The sequence below is a fragment of the Lates calcarifer genome, unplaced genomic scaffold (assembly GCF_001640805.2).
Source record: "Lates calcarifer isolate ASB-BC8 unplaced genomic scaffold, TLL_Latcal_v3 _unitig_4444_quiver_2463, whole genome shotgun sequence".
In the NCBI taxonomy this organism is placed as follows: domain Eukaryota; kingdom Metazoa; phylum Chordata; class Actinopteri; family Centropomidae; genus Lates; species Lates calcarifer.
In genome coordinates this window covers 1-12,872 of record NW_026116905.1, presented here as the reverse complement: position 1 = coordinate 12,872, position 12,872 = coordinate 1, and the positions used below count along the sequence as shown (strand labels likewise).

General features: G+C 39.7%; 1 protein-coding gene, 1 long non-coding RNA gene and 2 other non-coding genes across 4 annotated transcripts; all 4 read left to right on the top strand.

Moving 5' to 3' along the window:
- The first annotated feature begins 4,448 nt into the window (after positions 1 to 4,448).
- LOC108899630 (60S ribosomal protein L10) lies at positions 4,449 to 7,966 on the top strand. Its single transcript, XM_018700176.2, has 6 exons — positions 4,449 to 4,600; positions 5,451 to 5,509; positions 6,159 to 6,266; positions 6,886 to 7,024; positions 7,286 to 7,448; positions 7,768 to 7,966. Exons 1-6 carry the CDS (start codon positions 4,578 to 4,580, stop codon positions 7,921 to 7,923), a joined length of 648 nt encoding a protein of 215 aa, XP_018555692.1. The 5' UTR covers positions 4,449 to 4,577; the 3' UTR covers positions 7,924 to 7,966.
- LOC127140492 (small nucleolar RNA SNORA70) lies at positions 5,717 to 5,849 on the top strand. The gene has a single exon (XR_007810978.1). It is a non-coding gene; the product is annotated as a small nucleolar RNA SNORA70 (small nucleolar RNA).
- LOC127140493 (small nucleolar RNA SNORA70) lies at positions 7,513 to 7,643 on the top strand. The gene has a single exon (XR_007810979.1). It is a non-coding gene; the product is annotated as a small nucleolar RNA SNORA70 (small nucleolar RNA).
- A 1,353-nt stretch (positions 7,967 to 9,319) lies between the features above and the next one.
- LOC108899629 (uncharacterized) lies at positions 9,320 to 10,968 on the top strand. The gene is made up of 3 exons (XR_001963586.2): positions 9,320 to 9,742; positions 10,590 to 10,673; positions 10,873 to 10,968. It is a non-coding gene; the product is annotated as an uncharacterized LOC108899629 (long non-coding RNA).
- The last annotated feature ends 1,904 nt before the right edge of the window (positions 10,969 to 12,872 follow it).

Here is a 12,872-nt window from a genome sequence, read left to right as displayed (position 1 = left end):
CTGGCCAGAGCCTTTTGCACAATTACATAAATACTTGATGAGGAAGCCCTTTCATTGGGGAGTTTTTGTGCCATGGTATGTGTCAAAGTAACATCCAGATGAATGACATGACCAAGGATCCCAGCAGAACTGTAGTGTCTGAAAGTTCATATATGTTTTTATCCTCTGGGAAAGTCCAAAGCTTCACATTTCTATTTCTATTTGTTGGGGTCATGTTTAAGTTAATGGTTGTGAACATAAAGATGTAAGTGTTAGGGAGAGGGGCTTTTTCTTCCCTTTTCTCTGTTTCTTGGAACATGAGGAGGAAAAGTACCCTATATATACTGATGTTTAGAGCTGTTAGAGAGAGAGATCAATATTGGCTCGGATCCTCTCACAAGCTGCCGCGGTGCTTGTCTTGATGCTGAACTTCTTTGTAATAAACCTTTATATACAAGTAAGACGGTGTCAGCGGAGATCTTCTCATCATCTTCACATCAACATCACCATCAAATATACTACAGAATATTGTACTATAACAAAATGATCAATATTATTCACTTCACCTGTCAGTGGTTTAATGTTGTGGGTGATCAGTGTATATACTGTATATATTGGTAAACAGAGACTCCTTCTTCTTCTTCCATTTTTGTTTTTCAGTTCCTTTTCCTTTTGTTTTTCTCTGCCACAATAAGATGTAAAAGTTGAATATTTTATGTGTAAGCAAGTCTGTGTGCTAGCACTGTGGTATAATTTACCTGGTAACATGTTTTCAAGCCTTCCTGCTCAGACAAGGCTGGGTGGGGTGTATCATGTAATACATTGTGAATATTTGTACTAGTTATAAATTGATTTATTAAATAGCTCACAGGCCTGCAGCTTGACACTATCTGAAATGTGCGTCTATAGTATTTTATAACCCGCCCATCTGTCAGGTCTGAAGTCATTGTTTTATTCTCTGTCTCTTGTTATCCATTCTTCAGAATAAGAAGAACACAAAATGTGCTATAGCTCTTGTGAGATGACCTCGACCCTCACATGTGAACTTGATTACACTTGACTGTACTCAGTACACACACAGGCGCTGCCTGAAAATACTCGCACAGACAAACACTTCCGTTTTCAAAGTAACACACAGGGTTTAACTACCACACCCTCATACATCAGTCACACTGGTCAGGGTGTGTGTGTGTGTGTGTGTGTGTGTGTGTGTGAGGGTGTGGTTGGCAGTATGAGCAATTCAGTGTTAATAATATGTTTCTGTACTGAGGTTGTCAAGACAGTAGAAAGTGAAAAAGAGGAAATTTCACAGAAGTAATTGTTTTAATCATCAGGATCATCACCAAGTGTGTTTTATCTTCTCAGTCCTTCATGTGCTGTACACATCTAGTATTGTTACACATTCATCTGCGTACATATCAAGCATTTAGTTGATGGTCTTACCCAGGGGGACTACAGTGAATAATGGATATATTAACCTACAGGTTTAGTGTCTCTGTCATAACCCTCAGAAAAACAAAGTTGTTGTTTTCACACAGTTTTTATATGAATTTCATATGAAAACAACAAAAAGATATAATTTGTTAATAAGTGAACATTAAAGGTGTGGTAGGAGAATGTTATTTACTTTTGGACAGAGTCAGCTTAGTTGGTTAATGTTTCTAGTATTTTTGCTAGGGTAAGATATCAGCTTCTGGCTCTAGCTTCATTTTAGTGTATATCTAACTTTTGGTAAGAAATTAAAAAGTATTTCCCAAAGTTTTAAACATTTTTTGAATCACTGTCTTTAAAGTTCCTTCATGTTAATAAAACAAGCAATCCCCTTTATAGTTATACACAGAAGTGCCTTATTTTGAGGCTTGGATCTAAATGGAAAATTTCATCCTGCTTTTAAGACTAGTCTGAAAAAGTAGTAGGCTATTTCTGTTGTAATGTGTGTGTTAGTGTGTGTGTGTGTGTTAGTGTCTACGTGTGGTGTGTGTGTGTGTGTGTGTGTGTGTGTGTGTGTGCATGCATGTCTGTCATTGGTCACCAGAAACAGGCACATACTGTAGGACCATTTTTGGTCCTTGCTTTCTTTCCATCGTCACACCATCATCTTTGCCCTTCAGTGAGGTTTAGCTCAGACAGAGAAGAAGTCAGGGGAGATTCAGACAAAACAGAAGGACTAGACAAGATAGAGTGGGGACTCAGTGCTGATAAGCGACCTTGAACATGAGCTTCACAGGGATCCCAGTCAAAGTTCAGTGGCTTTCCTGACTGTGATATCCGCTTTGTGTTTGAGTCACTCAGTTAGGAGTAGCAGTGTATTGCCACTTCCTAATCCAGGCTGTGTGCAGAAGGATATCACTTCTTCACTTGCAGACTCCACTGTTTTATTCATTCAGGTCCATTTCCAGCAGTCTATACCTGATGTGGATGGCGAATTTACAATTGACAATTCTTACACAAACTAAATTAGTGTGAGGACACCAAACATGATGTCTGGACTGAATAACCTTAACACTGTCCCTCAGAGGCCTGATGATGTTTAACTATTCCTGTTATGTTGAGTGATGCTGGACCAGGTCTCAGATTGAACAGAGTCAGAGAGAGGTTAGGATTCCTCACATTCCCCAGTGAGAGAACAACATTTGTTCTGCATTAACAAGAGTTTAGATATGAGCTCATTGTTCCTTTTTAAGAATTAGCAAAGTAGGGCGCAGAGTATCAAGCATTTTATATACGGTACAATAATGCCCCCTAATGGCCATTTTGTAGAGTGCATTAGGGTCTTAGAAGATTTCTACCAATATGATGTGGATGAAGGACAGTTAATGTAAGCCTTGTTCACAGAATACAATTTGATATATTGCAGAGAGAGCACAAAATCACCGGTGTAATCAATTATATTAATAGCACCAGTATTCAATTTAGGTGAGTTTATACCAGGGCTGTGGTGTTGTGCGTGTTGGCTCACTAGACTGGCTTACTAAGACACTTACAATGGTGAAAGGGGTATTCACGCAAAAGTAGCAAAACCACAGTATTGAAAGCTGAATCAAGAATCAACTTTGAATTCAGAGGTTCTCATCATACAGAGTGAGCGATATACTGTTATTATTATACCAATGGATCAATAGTATTATTGCATTAACATGTAAGCAGTTTTTCCATCTTGTAAGTAGTCAGTCTTTAGCTGATTTTAATTGTTTTACACTGCTTGGTAGTTTATTCAAAATCAGTGTTTCATATTTTATAAACTGCTCATGTGTTTTGTATGTAACATTTTAATCTGCAAACTAACAGTAACTATAGTTTTCAAATGTAGCATAAAATGAAAGAACTCAAGTAAAGTACCTCAAAATGTTACATTTTGTCATGTCATAGTAAGAATAGTGCAGGTATAAATAATAGAATGAATGATGCCTGAGTTCCATGTAGGTGCTTCATGTTTAGGGTCCTGTTACTGTGCATGCTAGCTCACTGTCACACTGTGGTAGGACTATGACACATAAAATGGAATGATTTTTAATGTTATTTGTCAAAATGTCTGCTGTGAAAAAGACCTACAACACACCACAAAAATACTCAATTACAAGGTAAAATAAGCATTAAGTACAAAAGTACTGCCATCAAATTTAAAATATAGGTAACATATTGTTTTATTATTGGATCAATAGGCCCATTATCAATGCTTTAAAATTTAAGCAGTATTTCCATGTTGAGGTTGATCAAAGTAAATCTAATTGAATGATGACATTTTATATGAAGACTCTTCATCTAAAAAACAACTAACTATACGTATAGTTGTTAAATGGGTGCAGTAGAGGAAACACTACGATGTTTCTAATGTTTCATATTTTTCGTCTGTAACCTAAAATGTAGCAGGGTAGAGATACAAGTGACATACATGTACTTAGCCTGCTGCCTATCACTGGAAGCTTGAGATGGGGCAATAGTAAACATTAATGTTGGTAATTACACAGCTGCTGTGACATCTCCAAAGGTCTACAATGAAAAGGAGATGGAGAAAATTCTATCTGTACTGATAGGCCTCTCTCACTGAGGACATTTTGACATGTCTCTGCGGGATTTAAATGTTATTAATATCAACAGTTGGACCTAAAGTGGTTAAATACACGTTTCACAGATTTTTGGAGCTTGTTTAAACATGAAATCATGGAGCCATTACAATGTTTCTACTGTAACATGAAAGGTAGCTGTCACTCTGCATTTTATTTCTGCTGTCGCGCATCACCGTTTAAAACTACACTTCCCAGCATTCACTTCACCCGTGTGAAACGCAATCAATTTTTTTTACAACGATACGTTTAAATTTTTTATTAAATTTGACCCTTTTATATCTCAACAAATGTATGCTGAAGCAAAAATAATGTGATAATAAATGTAAGATATATTTTCCTCAGACAACTCTCGTCCATATGACGAAGCGGAAGTCGCCTCATCTTCCTTTCCTCCATTAGGTGAGTGCGTGGTGGGAGCGCGTTTTCTTCGGCTCTCCAGAAAATAGACAGATTTAAAGTCAGTTTTTCGAAATTTTAGCGCCGATTTATTAAAATAACACATTTTTATTGATTTTTCTACAGATCACAACCATGGGCCGCCGACCAGCCCGCTGGTAAGACCTCAGTTAGATGGTTTTAGAACAGGCCAGATCAGTCCAGGTCAGAGGAAAATGGCAGCGGCTGCGGTCCGCACCATGTGCACAGAGCCAGTATGCCGGCAGCCTCTCTGACAGATGGGCTGCTAACTGTCGCATTAAAAACGACGCTCTTTATTTTAGCTGCCAGTGTTAGCTGCAGTGAATATCTGTCTTTATCCAGACTGTCATAATGTCATGTCACTCATACAAAGCGCTAACTTGTTGAGCTAACGGTAACTAGCATAATGCTAGCGCTAGCTTACCCAGTCTCACCTTTTCTCTGTAGATATACCTCATATCGTTTTCTATTGAGCTCTGTATGTTATTCCCAGCTTTGTTTTTGCACGTTACTCGATATTCTAAGTTTTCTGACTGTCAGTAAATCCCCCAGGAAGGTCAAAACCTACCAATGAGTGTTGCCTGTGTGTGAAAGCCTGATATCTTATTCTTCTGTGTCATGAAAACCATCAAACACATCAGTGATCCACATTGTTGCACTTGTTGACCTGTTCCTTCATCATCATGACACACACACACACACTATAGATTATTTTGAGCCAGTCCTATACACACTGTCCTACTGCCTCAGATACTCATTAGAGTACCAGTCAGTCTTACTGTAGAAATAGTCCTGAGAAAATGTACCATTTCCCAGTGTTTGGCTAAAATGTTTTCAAAACTGCAGCATCCAGGCTTTGGGATTTTTAATGTGGTTTGTTGACCGTAAGAAACAATCCTAATCCTTCAGAGAGCATTATAGCAGCAGCAAATGTGAGTCAGTGGTTTGTGTAGGTAAATGGTTCAATTTAACTCTTTGTCCCCACAGCTACCGTTACTGCAAGAACAAGCCCTACCCCAAGTCCCGCTTCTGCAGGGGTGTGCCTGGTAAGCTCTCAGCTCTTTCCTCAACATCAGTGTTGTCTTAAAAATGTAGGAAGTCAGGTAGAGTGGTCAGTGCAGCTAGTTTTGCAGTTAAGTTACTAGATGTAGTAATCTTTCAAAGTCTTGTCTGTTTGAAATTGTAGCTGCCAGATTTAGTTACAGCGCTGGTTTGACTTCAGAGTGATTCACAGTGGTCTGCTATTGATAATCCTGCAGCTTATTAAGCCGACCAGTTCTGCTCCAGTGCGGTTCTGGTGTGCAAAGGCTGCAGACAGTGACTCTTTGGTTGTGTATGTCCTCAGCTGGGAGGTGCTGAGTGCTTTAAGGGACCACTGAGACAAAATGATAATGTTGGCCCATCCAGTGATAATCAGTAATCCACTGCCATCTCTCTCTGTGTGCTACTGATCACACTGATATCAGTGTCTCAGATCTAAATAATGTTGTAGTAGACCTTAAACACTCTTAAATGTTTCTGTGATGGCATGATTTTAGAACTTTTACACAGGTAGTTTTGTATTATGTAATTAGTATGTTTGCCATTTCCTGAAGGAGTATCCATCAGTGTTTAATTTTTTGTGGTTAATTTTTCCCCCTGTTCTCTCCTCTTTCCTCTTGCCTCTTTCAATTTCCTCCTTTTTCTTGTATGTAGATCCCAAGATCAGGATCTTTGACCTGGGCAGGAAGAAGGCTAAGGTAGATGAGTTCCCCCTGTGTGGCCACATGGTCTCTGATGAGTACGAGCAGCTGTCTTCAGAAGGTGAGAAATCAAGGAACCACTGTGACACTCACTGTGTGCAGTACCATTTCAAAATGTGCAATATCTGTATTTAGTTCAATCTGTTTCTTTGTATATAGTGCTGTGTATATTTCTTTTGTTTATATATTTTTATTACATTGTCCTGTTTATACTGTTATGTTCATATTTTTATAATCTTTCTTATATCTTGTCTGGTATTTTACTACTATTTATTCCTTTTTCTAACTTTTTCAATCCCTGCTGCTGCTATAACAATGTAAATTTCCCCTGTGGGACTAATAAAGGATTATCTTATCTTAACACACAGATGCTCATCTGACCTGTAACCTGTTATGGAGGAGTTTTATTTTTCTGGTGGGAAACACTTAGTCCTGAATTAGTCAAATTGTTTGCCACTACAAGTTTTTGGAGAGAGTTTTTGCATTTGTTGTTACAGCAGGGTGTATTACAGTTGTCAAACACGCTGTAGTGATAAATTTGAATGAATACAGACACCTGTGAATACTTACGCTAACACTCTTGAAAGAAATAATCTAATAAAACAGCAGCACATAAACGGTATATATAAAAATGAATCATCCATTAATTGTTCTTAAAATGCTGTCCATGTCCTGTTCAGCTCTGGAGGCTGCCCGTATCTGTGCTAACAAGTACATGGTGAAGACCTGCGGTAAGGATGGTTTCCACATCCGTATGCGCCTGCATCCCTTCCATGTCATCCGTATCAACAAAATGTTATCCTGCGCTGGAGCTGATAGGTGAGAACCTGTCTATGTGTAGATGGTGGCTTGGGATCTGATGGACACAAATGATCATGGGTATCCATGATCATTTAGTTTGACTGTGAGCTGTCAAAAGAAAGCAATGTGATTTAGAATTGCTTTGTGTTTAAAAATAAGTACTTTGCTGTTGAATAAGTTTCTGTAGTGTTTTGTGTTCCTTAAGCTTTTTCAGATGATCATCTTACATGTTCTTCATTGGGTAATTTTGTACTCTTATCTCCTCCTTCTGGTTGTCAGGCTCCAGACTGGAATGCGCGGTGCTTTTGGTAAGCCCCAGGGCACCGTGGCCCGTGTGCACATTGGTCAGGTGATCATGTCTGTGCGTACCAAGGCCCAGAACAAGGAGCACGTGGTCGAGGCTCTGCGCAGAGCCAAGTTCAAGTTCCCTGGACGCCAGAAGGTAAAGGACCACGTCATCTGTTTGTGTCATGAAATACATGCAAGGTCACTGTGATAGCACAGCTCTGCAGCTTATTAAGCCGACCAGTTCTGCTCCAGTGCGGTTCTGGTGCAAAGGCTGCAGACAGTGACTCTTTGGTTGTGTATGTCCTCAGCTGGGAGGTGCTGAGTGCTTTAAGGGACCACTGAGACAAAATGCATATACTGGGCCTTTCACAGGCCTTTACTCTAAAGTTTATTCAGCCATTTGCAGTTGTTTGTTGTTGTTTTTTTTTTTCTTAAATGCCTGAGTTGACTTCTGTCATTGGTCCCACCTTCAGATCCATATCTCCAAGAAGTATGGCTTCACCAAGTTCAATGCCTGCGACTTCGATGACATGATGGCTGAGAAGCGTCTGATCCCAGATGGCTGCGGGGTGAAGTACATCCCCAGCAGAGGCCCTCTGACCCGCTGGAAGGCCCTTCATGCTCTGTAGGCTTTGTAACAGACAACCAATAAAAGTGGGTTTGATTACAAAAGTGATGGCTTTGATTTTGATTTTATTTCACAGAAGTCCTACATTAGACCGCTTACTCAGGCTTGGTCTATGGTACAGGTAATGTTAACTGGGTAGGGATTCATGAATTTGTGTCTGAACAGTTTTATAATGTAGTATTTCTGCTGGTAGAGCCCTGGTAAGGGCATAAAATTAGTAGAAAATCTTCACTTAAATGATGGCATCCTTTTCTTACTTAAGTATCTCGTGAGTAATACATGTCAGGTGTGAGGAGAGATTTTGATCAAATTCAGAAAATGGGTTTTAGTTGGGGAAAACGACCATGGTGAAAAACATCTGAACTCATGTCAGTCACAGCACTGCAGCAACAAACTACAGAGGAGGCAAGTTTATGTTTACCTTTACCCATATATTAAAAGATGGGAACCTTGTACAGAGGTGAAATCTTAAAATCAAAACGTTATTGCTCAAAATACCTGGTTATTAACACATAATGGACACTGAAAGAGAAAAGGTTAAAGTCGTGGCCCATGAGTTAAATAACCCCTCAGAAATGATTCTGGTTTGTTTTTACCCACATTGTTTTACTGCAGTTAAATATCTGAAATATTTAAACTGAAAACAAATGTCATGGTATGACATGATATGCATCTCTTTGTCTAATGTCCAGCTGTTTCTTAAGTTGGCCTATAAAGGCTTGAGAGGCTGTCTCTGAACTCTGCTGAACAGGACTGCTCCAAACTCATGATGACGGCTGAGCTGACCAATGGGATTGCAGGTGTGGTGGGCTGTGTGGCATCTGGACACTTTGATTTCACCACTGTCAGCTTGAGACCAGGAGTCATGACTATGGTGGTGTGTTTACTACTCTTTGCATTCTGTGTGTTGTACACCGTTTTCTTCCTTGAGGTGAGTATCTCTGTGTCTGTGTGTGTTATATGGTTGCTTGTCTGTTGACTTTAATCTCTATTTCAGCATAAGCCTGGTATTCATTCATAAATTGGTATGAAACATGATCCTGAGACTGAAAATAGCTGACAGCTACAGGTGGATGTACCAGTGTATTTTCATTAAGTAGATGGTGTCAGAGGCTGAATCTGGATCCAGGGCTGGCAGTTTGAGACCTCGGCTCCTCTTTCTGCTACAAGAATACAAAAATGTGTAACTGTACAAAATATGCTGCCGTCGGAAGTTTTCTCTGAGCTGCTGCCAGTTCTTAATAGCACCAATACATTCAAGCATTTTCTTGAGGACCAGCATGTTTTGTAACTGAAGAGATGCACTGTGAGTTTTGGACCAGTTTAATAGCATATACATGTAAACAATGGTTTTTCTAAAGAAATGCAAGATTTGATCATTTTGGATGGTTCAACAAAACATTTCAACTGTAGCTCATAACACTGGGTCACTGACATATTATTTACATGATGATGTGATCAGTAGTTTTAACCTTTACATTGTGGTATTAGCTATTTCCAAACATGTAATGGGTAGACACAGTATGATGAACATCCTCTGGCTGCAGATCTGCATGTAGATAACCTGTATAGCAGAGGTAAGACAGTATCAGGACATTACAAAACTCTGAATGGATAAAGAAAGACTATATGACACTAAAAAGATTACACTGCAGCTGTTATACTGTTATACAAAGACAGTGTCTGACCACAGCACACAGGTAGTGAACATTGTGGTGCTGTGGGTGGCAGGAATCCTGTATGGTGCTGCTGTTTCTGGAGCTAAGAACATCCTGGTCTCATTTCAGCTGATGGAGCCTCTCCACTGGAGTGTGGCACAGGTGAGGAAATAGTCAAATTATCTGAGGAGAGGGAAAGATGCAATATTGTTTTAAAAAAGTGGATAGTGACACACCACTATCAGCCTGTCCTGGTCGGCATTTGTAGTGTTCCACTCATTCTACACATGAAGAGTGACAGAAATAGTTGTGTAACAAATGACAAAAGACTGTACTGCTCAGTTTTGACCAGTCTCTCACAAGTGTCAAGCTTTAAAAGAGAGCAATACTAAATTGCGGAAGTATTCTACATACTGAAGACATGAGAATTTTTTGAGCCCAATAAAAAGCATTTAGGCATTTAGGCCTCATGACTTCTGTCACCACCACGTACATGTTCTACATTGGTAAAACCATGGCACTTATTGGTTTCTATTGATTAGATATGATCAAAACTAAATCCAAACATGTAGGTACAGAGAGCCAAAGGCCCCCCCTTCCCCAAACAGCTGCAGCACAGTACCTCATGATGTGACATAATGTTTCTAAATAGACAATAGATTAGATTGAGCCTCAGGGAATCCAGCATTGAGGATATGACTTGGAACCACCTTAGCCCTGAGAGTCCAGTCCAGTTTCACAGCCAGTCAAGTAATGCTGTATTTGACCACAGCTAAAAGGAGAATGAATAACTGGACTGACATTCATCAGGTGCAGACATACGTGGCTCGAAATGAATGTTCATGTTGCTCAGTTTCTGCTGGATGTGTAGATAAGCCACTGTTTGCATTCTGCCTTTCAGTGTTCTTTTCACAGTAACTTAGTTGTTAGTTGCATTATAACTTATTATTATTTTTCAGAGTGTATATGTACTCTATATGCCATAACACTTACAGTTTATTCTCCTCAGCCCGTTCTCTGATGTTGTTCTCCCTGATGCCCACACCAATCATCTGATCTCTTTTGTCCCAACAAGTGCGTGGCTCCTCATATGGTAAACCCCTCTTTATTATTAGTCAGTACACACACACTCTGCATATGTGCTCTACCGGTGGTTCCCAAACTGATATCTAACATGGCTCCTTGAATGTGCCATGTCTGCTCCCTACCTGTAATCACATTCAGTATTTGTCCAGTGGAGCTCTGACGATCAGAAGTACAGTAAGTGTCATCTGGATCACTCTCTCCTGCAGGTACTGTCCTCACGTCACTGCAGCTGTCTCTGAAAGTTTCCAGTGCTGGCTACAGCTGCTTTACATCAAGATTTACCTGCACACTTTGAGCTGGTTTCCTGGCTCGTCTTCATCATTTCTAGAATCATGACCACTGTGGCAAATATACCCATAAGGTACAAACAATATTTATCTGTCAATACCAAAATTTACATTAGATTAATTAGAGCAGCAATTCTTATACACACACTGTAGAATCTATGACTTTAGTGTGACATTAAAGAACAGCTTAGTGTCTTGTGTCTTGTCCATGCCCATCTACCTTTGCAGAATACTTGATAGTGGACTGGCTGTAAGGTGCAGCTACCAGCAGGTTCATGAAGAGGAGGAAACTGATGAAGATGACCTCTTACCCCTAATGAATGTCTGTAGTGCTGATGTTGATCATTTTGTTAAATAGTTCAAAGTGTCAACTATAACAATCAAAAGAGCAGAGAGGGCGCACTGTGCTCACAAGGGGGCTGAACATCAACTCAGTGATTTTCTCAGACATGCACAGAAAGTCTTGTAAAATGCTAAGACAAACAAACAAAACAAAAATGGCCAGGGGAGGGCAGGCAGATGCTCCTGTCACTTGGTGGCGCCAGCTGCTGTCTTTCACCACACAGTCACAGTCACACCACAATAGTTGAGCTTGATAGATGGATGACTCCTGCACCACTGAGTTGACTGGCAGGGAGACACAGTTGGTGGTTGATGGTTTACTTTATGCTGAAGAACCAAAATAAGGACTCTGGTACTTTGATTAAAGATTAAAGAACAACTGCAACAATCAGAATTTCCTATGACAACCTTTCCAGTCTGCTTGGCCTGTCTTTCAGCACCCTCTGTTGGTGCATTTAGAGTATTGTCGCTCTGATTCATCTCATGGGACATTGCTGGACATTTGATTGGTTTTTATGGAAATGAAATATGTATCCTCTGAGGATCACTTTAACCCTGGTTTTCTGTTTAGGTTCCTGAGGACCAGAACCAGATCAAAAACCAGACTTTATGTTAGCTTGATACTTCATGACTTTTCCTAATTTATTAGAACTGAACACAGTTTTGAATGATGAGATGTTTCAGAAGCCTGTCCAAGAAGATGTCACATTACAACTGTTTGGAGTCTCAGAGACTTTAACTGGGAAATCTGATTAAATTCCAGGGGTTATCATATCCTCAGTATCTGTGACTGGTGTTTGTTCATAAGAGTTATGACTGGGAGTTAGAGAAAACAAAACAGATGTCAAACAATGGTAATTGAAATATTTGAAGTTTTTTTCTACTCATTTCAGCAGGCTTCATTTGCTACATTAATCGACATTACTGCTACACGCCTTTTTGTAATAAAAGACTGAGCATGAACTTTGTCTGAATCAGTTCCTCCTGCAATAAAAGGAAGCATATCACATAATCAAGAGATTATGTTTAGAGACACCATCCTGTTTCCTCCAAACAACCCCACCCAATCTAAAAATTCTACCTCCTCCTGCTTTGTCTTCACGCTCCTTTTTCAAAGCTGTACAGTAGGTGGAGAGAAGTGCAAACTTAACTTGAATACAACATCAATGCAGCCTTGAAGGTTCATTTTGTTTGACATGCCAATAAATGTAATAATTTAATATGCAAAGCCATTGAAGTGAAAGCTGATATTTTGAAGTATTAACTGAGGAAACTCTCTTGTCTGCACAGTGTCTACTGTAGCTTGCAGTCAGACCTCTCATAGACATAGAAGTCCCTCCACAGGAAACACATGGCCAGGCCAGCTTCAAGTTTCACACAAGAGGAGGAGTAAGAAACAAACAGACATTCCAAATCCAAGAAGAAGCGGGTAAGTTGTCGCTGCTGCAGTTTGACTTACCTTTATTCTTTTAAGAGCAGCTCAAGGACTCAACTCTTACTGGGGAATGTGACTTGTAACCTGAGATGTGTATATGTTAGTGTATGTGTATATGTAGTATATATATGTAGTGTAGTGT

What these genes read in the sequence shown, in the direction of transcription:
- LOC108899630 (XM_018700176.2), top strand. Translation starts at nt 4,578, where the DNA reads ATGGGCCGCCGACCAGCCCGCTG. An exon ending in CGAGCAGCTGTCTTCAGAAG is followed by an intron (nt 6,267 to 6,885) that starts GTGAGAAATCAA and finishes TGTCCTGTTCAG; the next exon opens with CTCTGGAGGCTGCCCGTATC. An exon ending in AGTTCCCTGGACGCCAGAAG is followed by an intron (nt 7,449 to 7,767) that starts GTAAAGGACCAC and finishes TCCCACCTTCAG; the next exon opens with ATCCATATCTCCAAGAAGTA.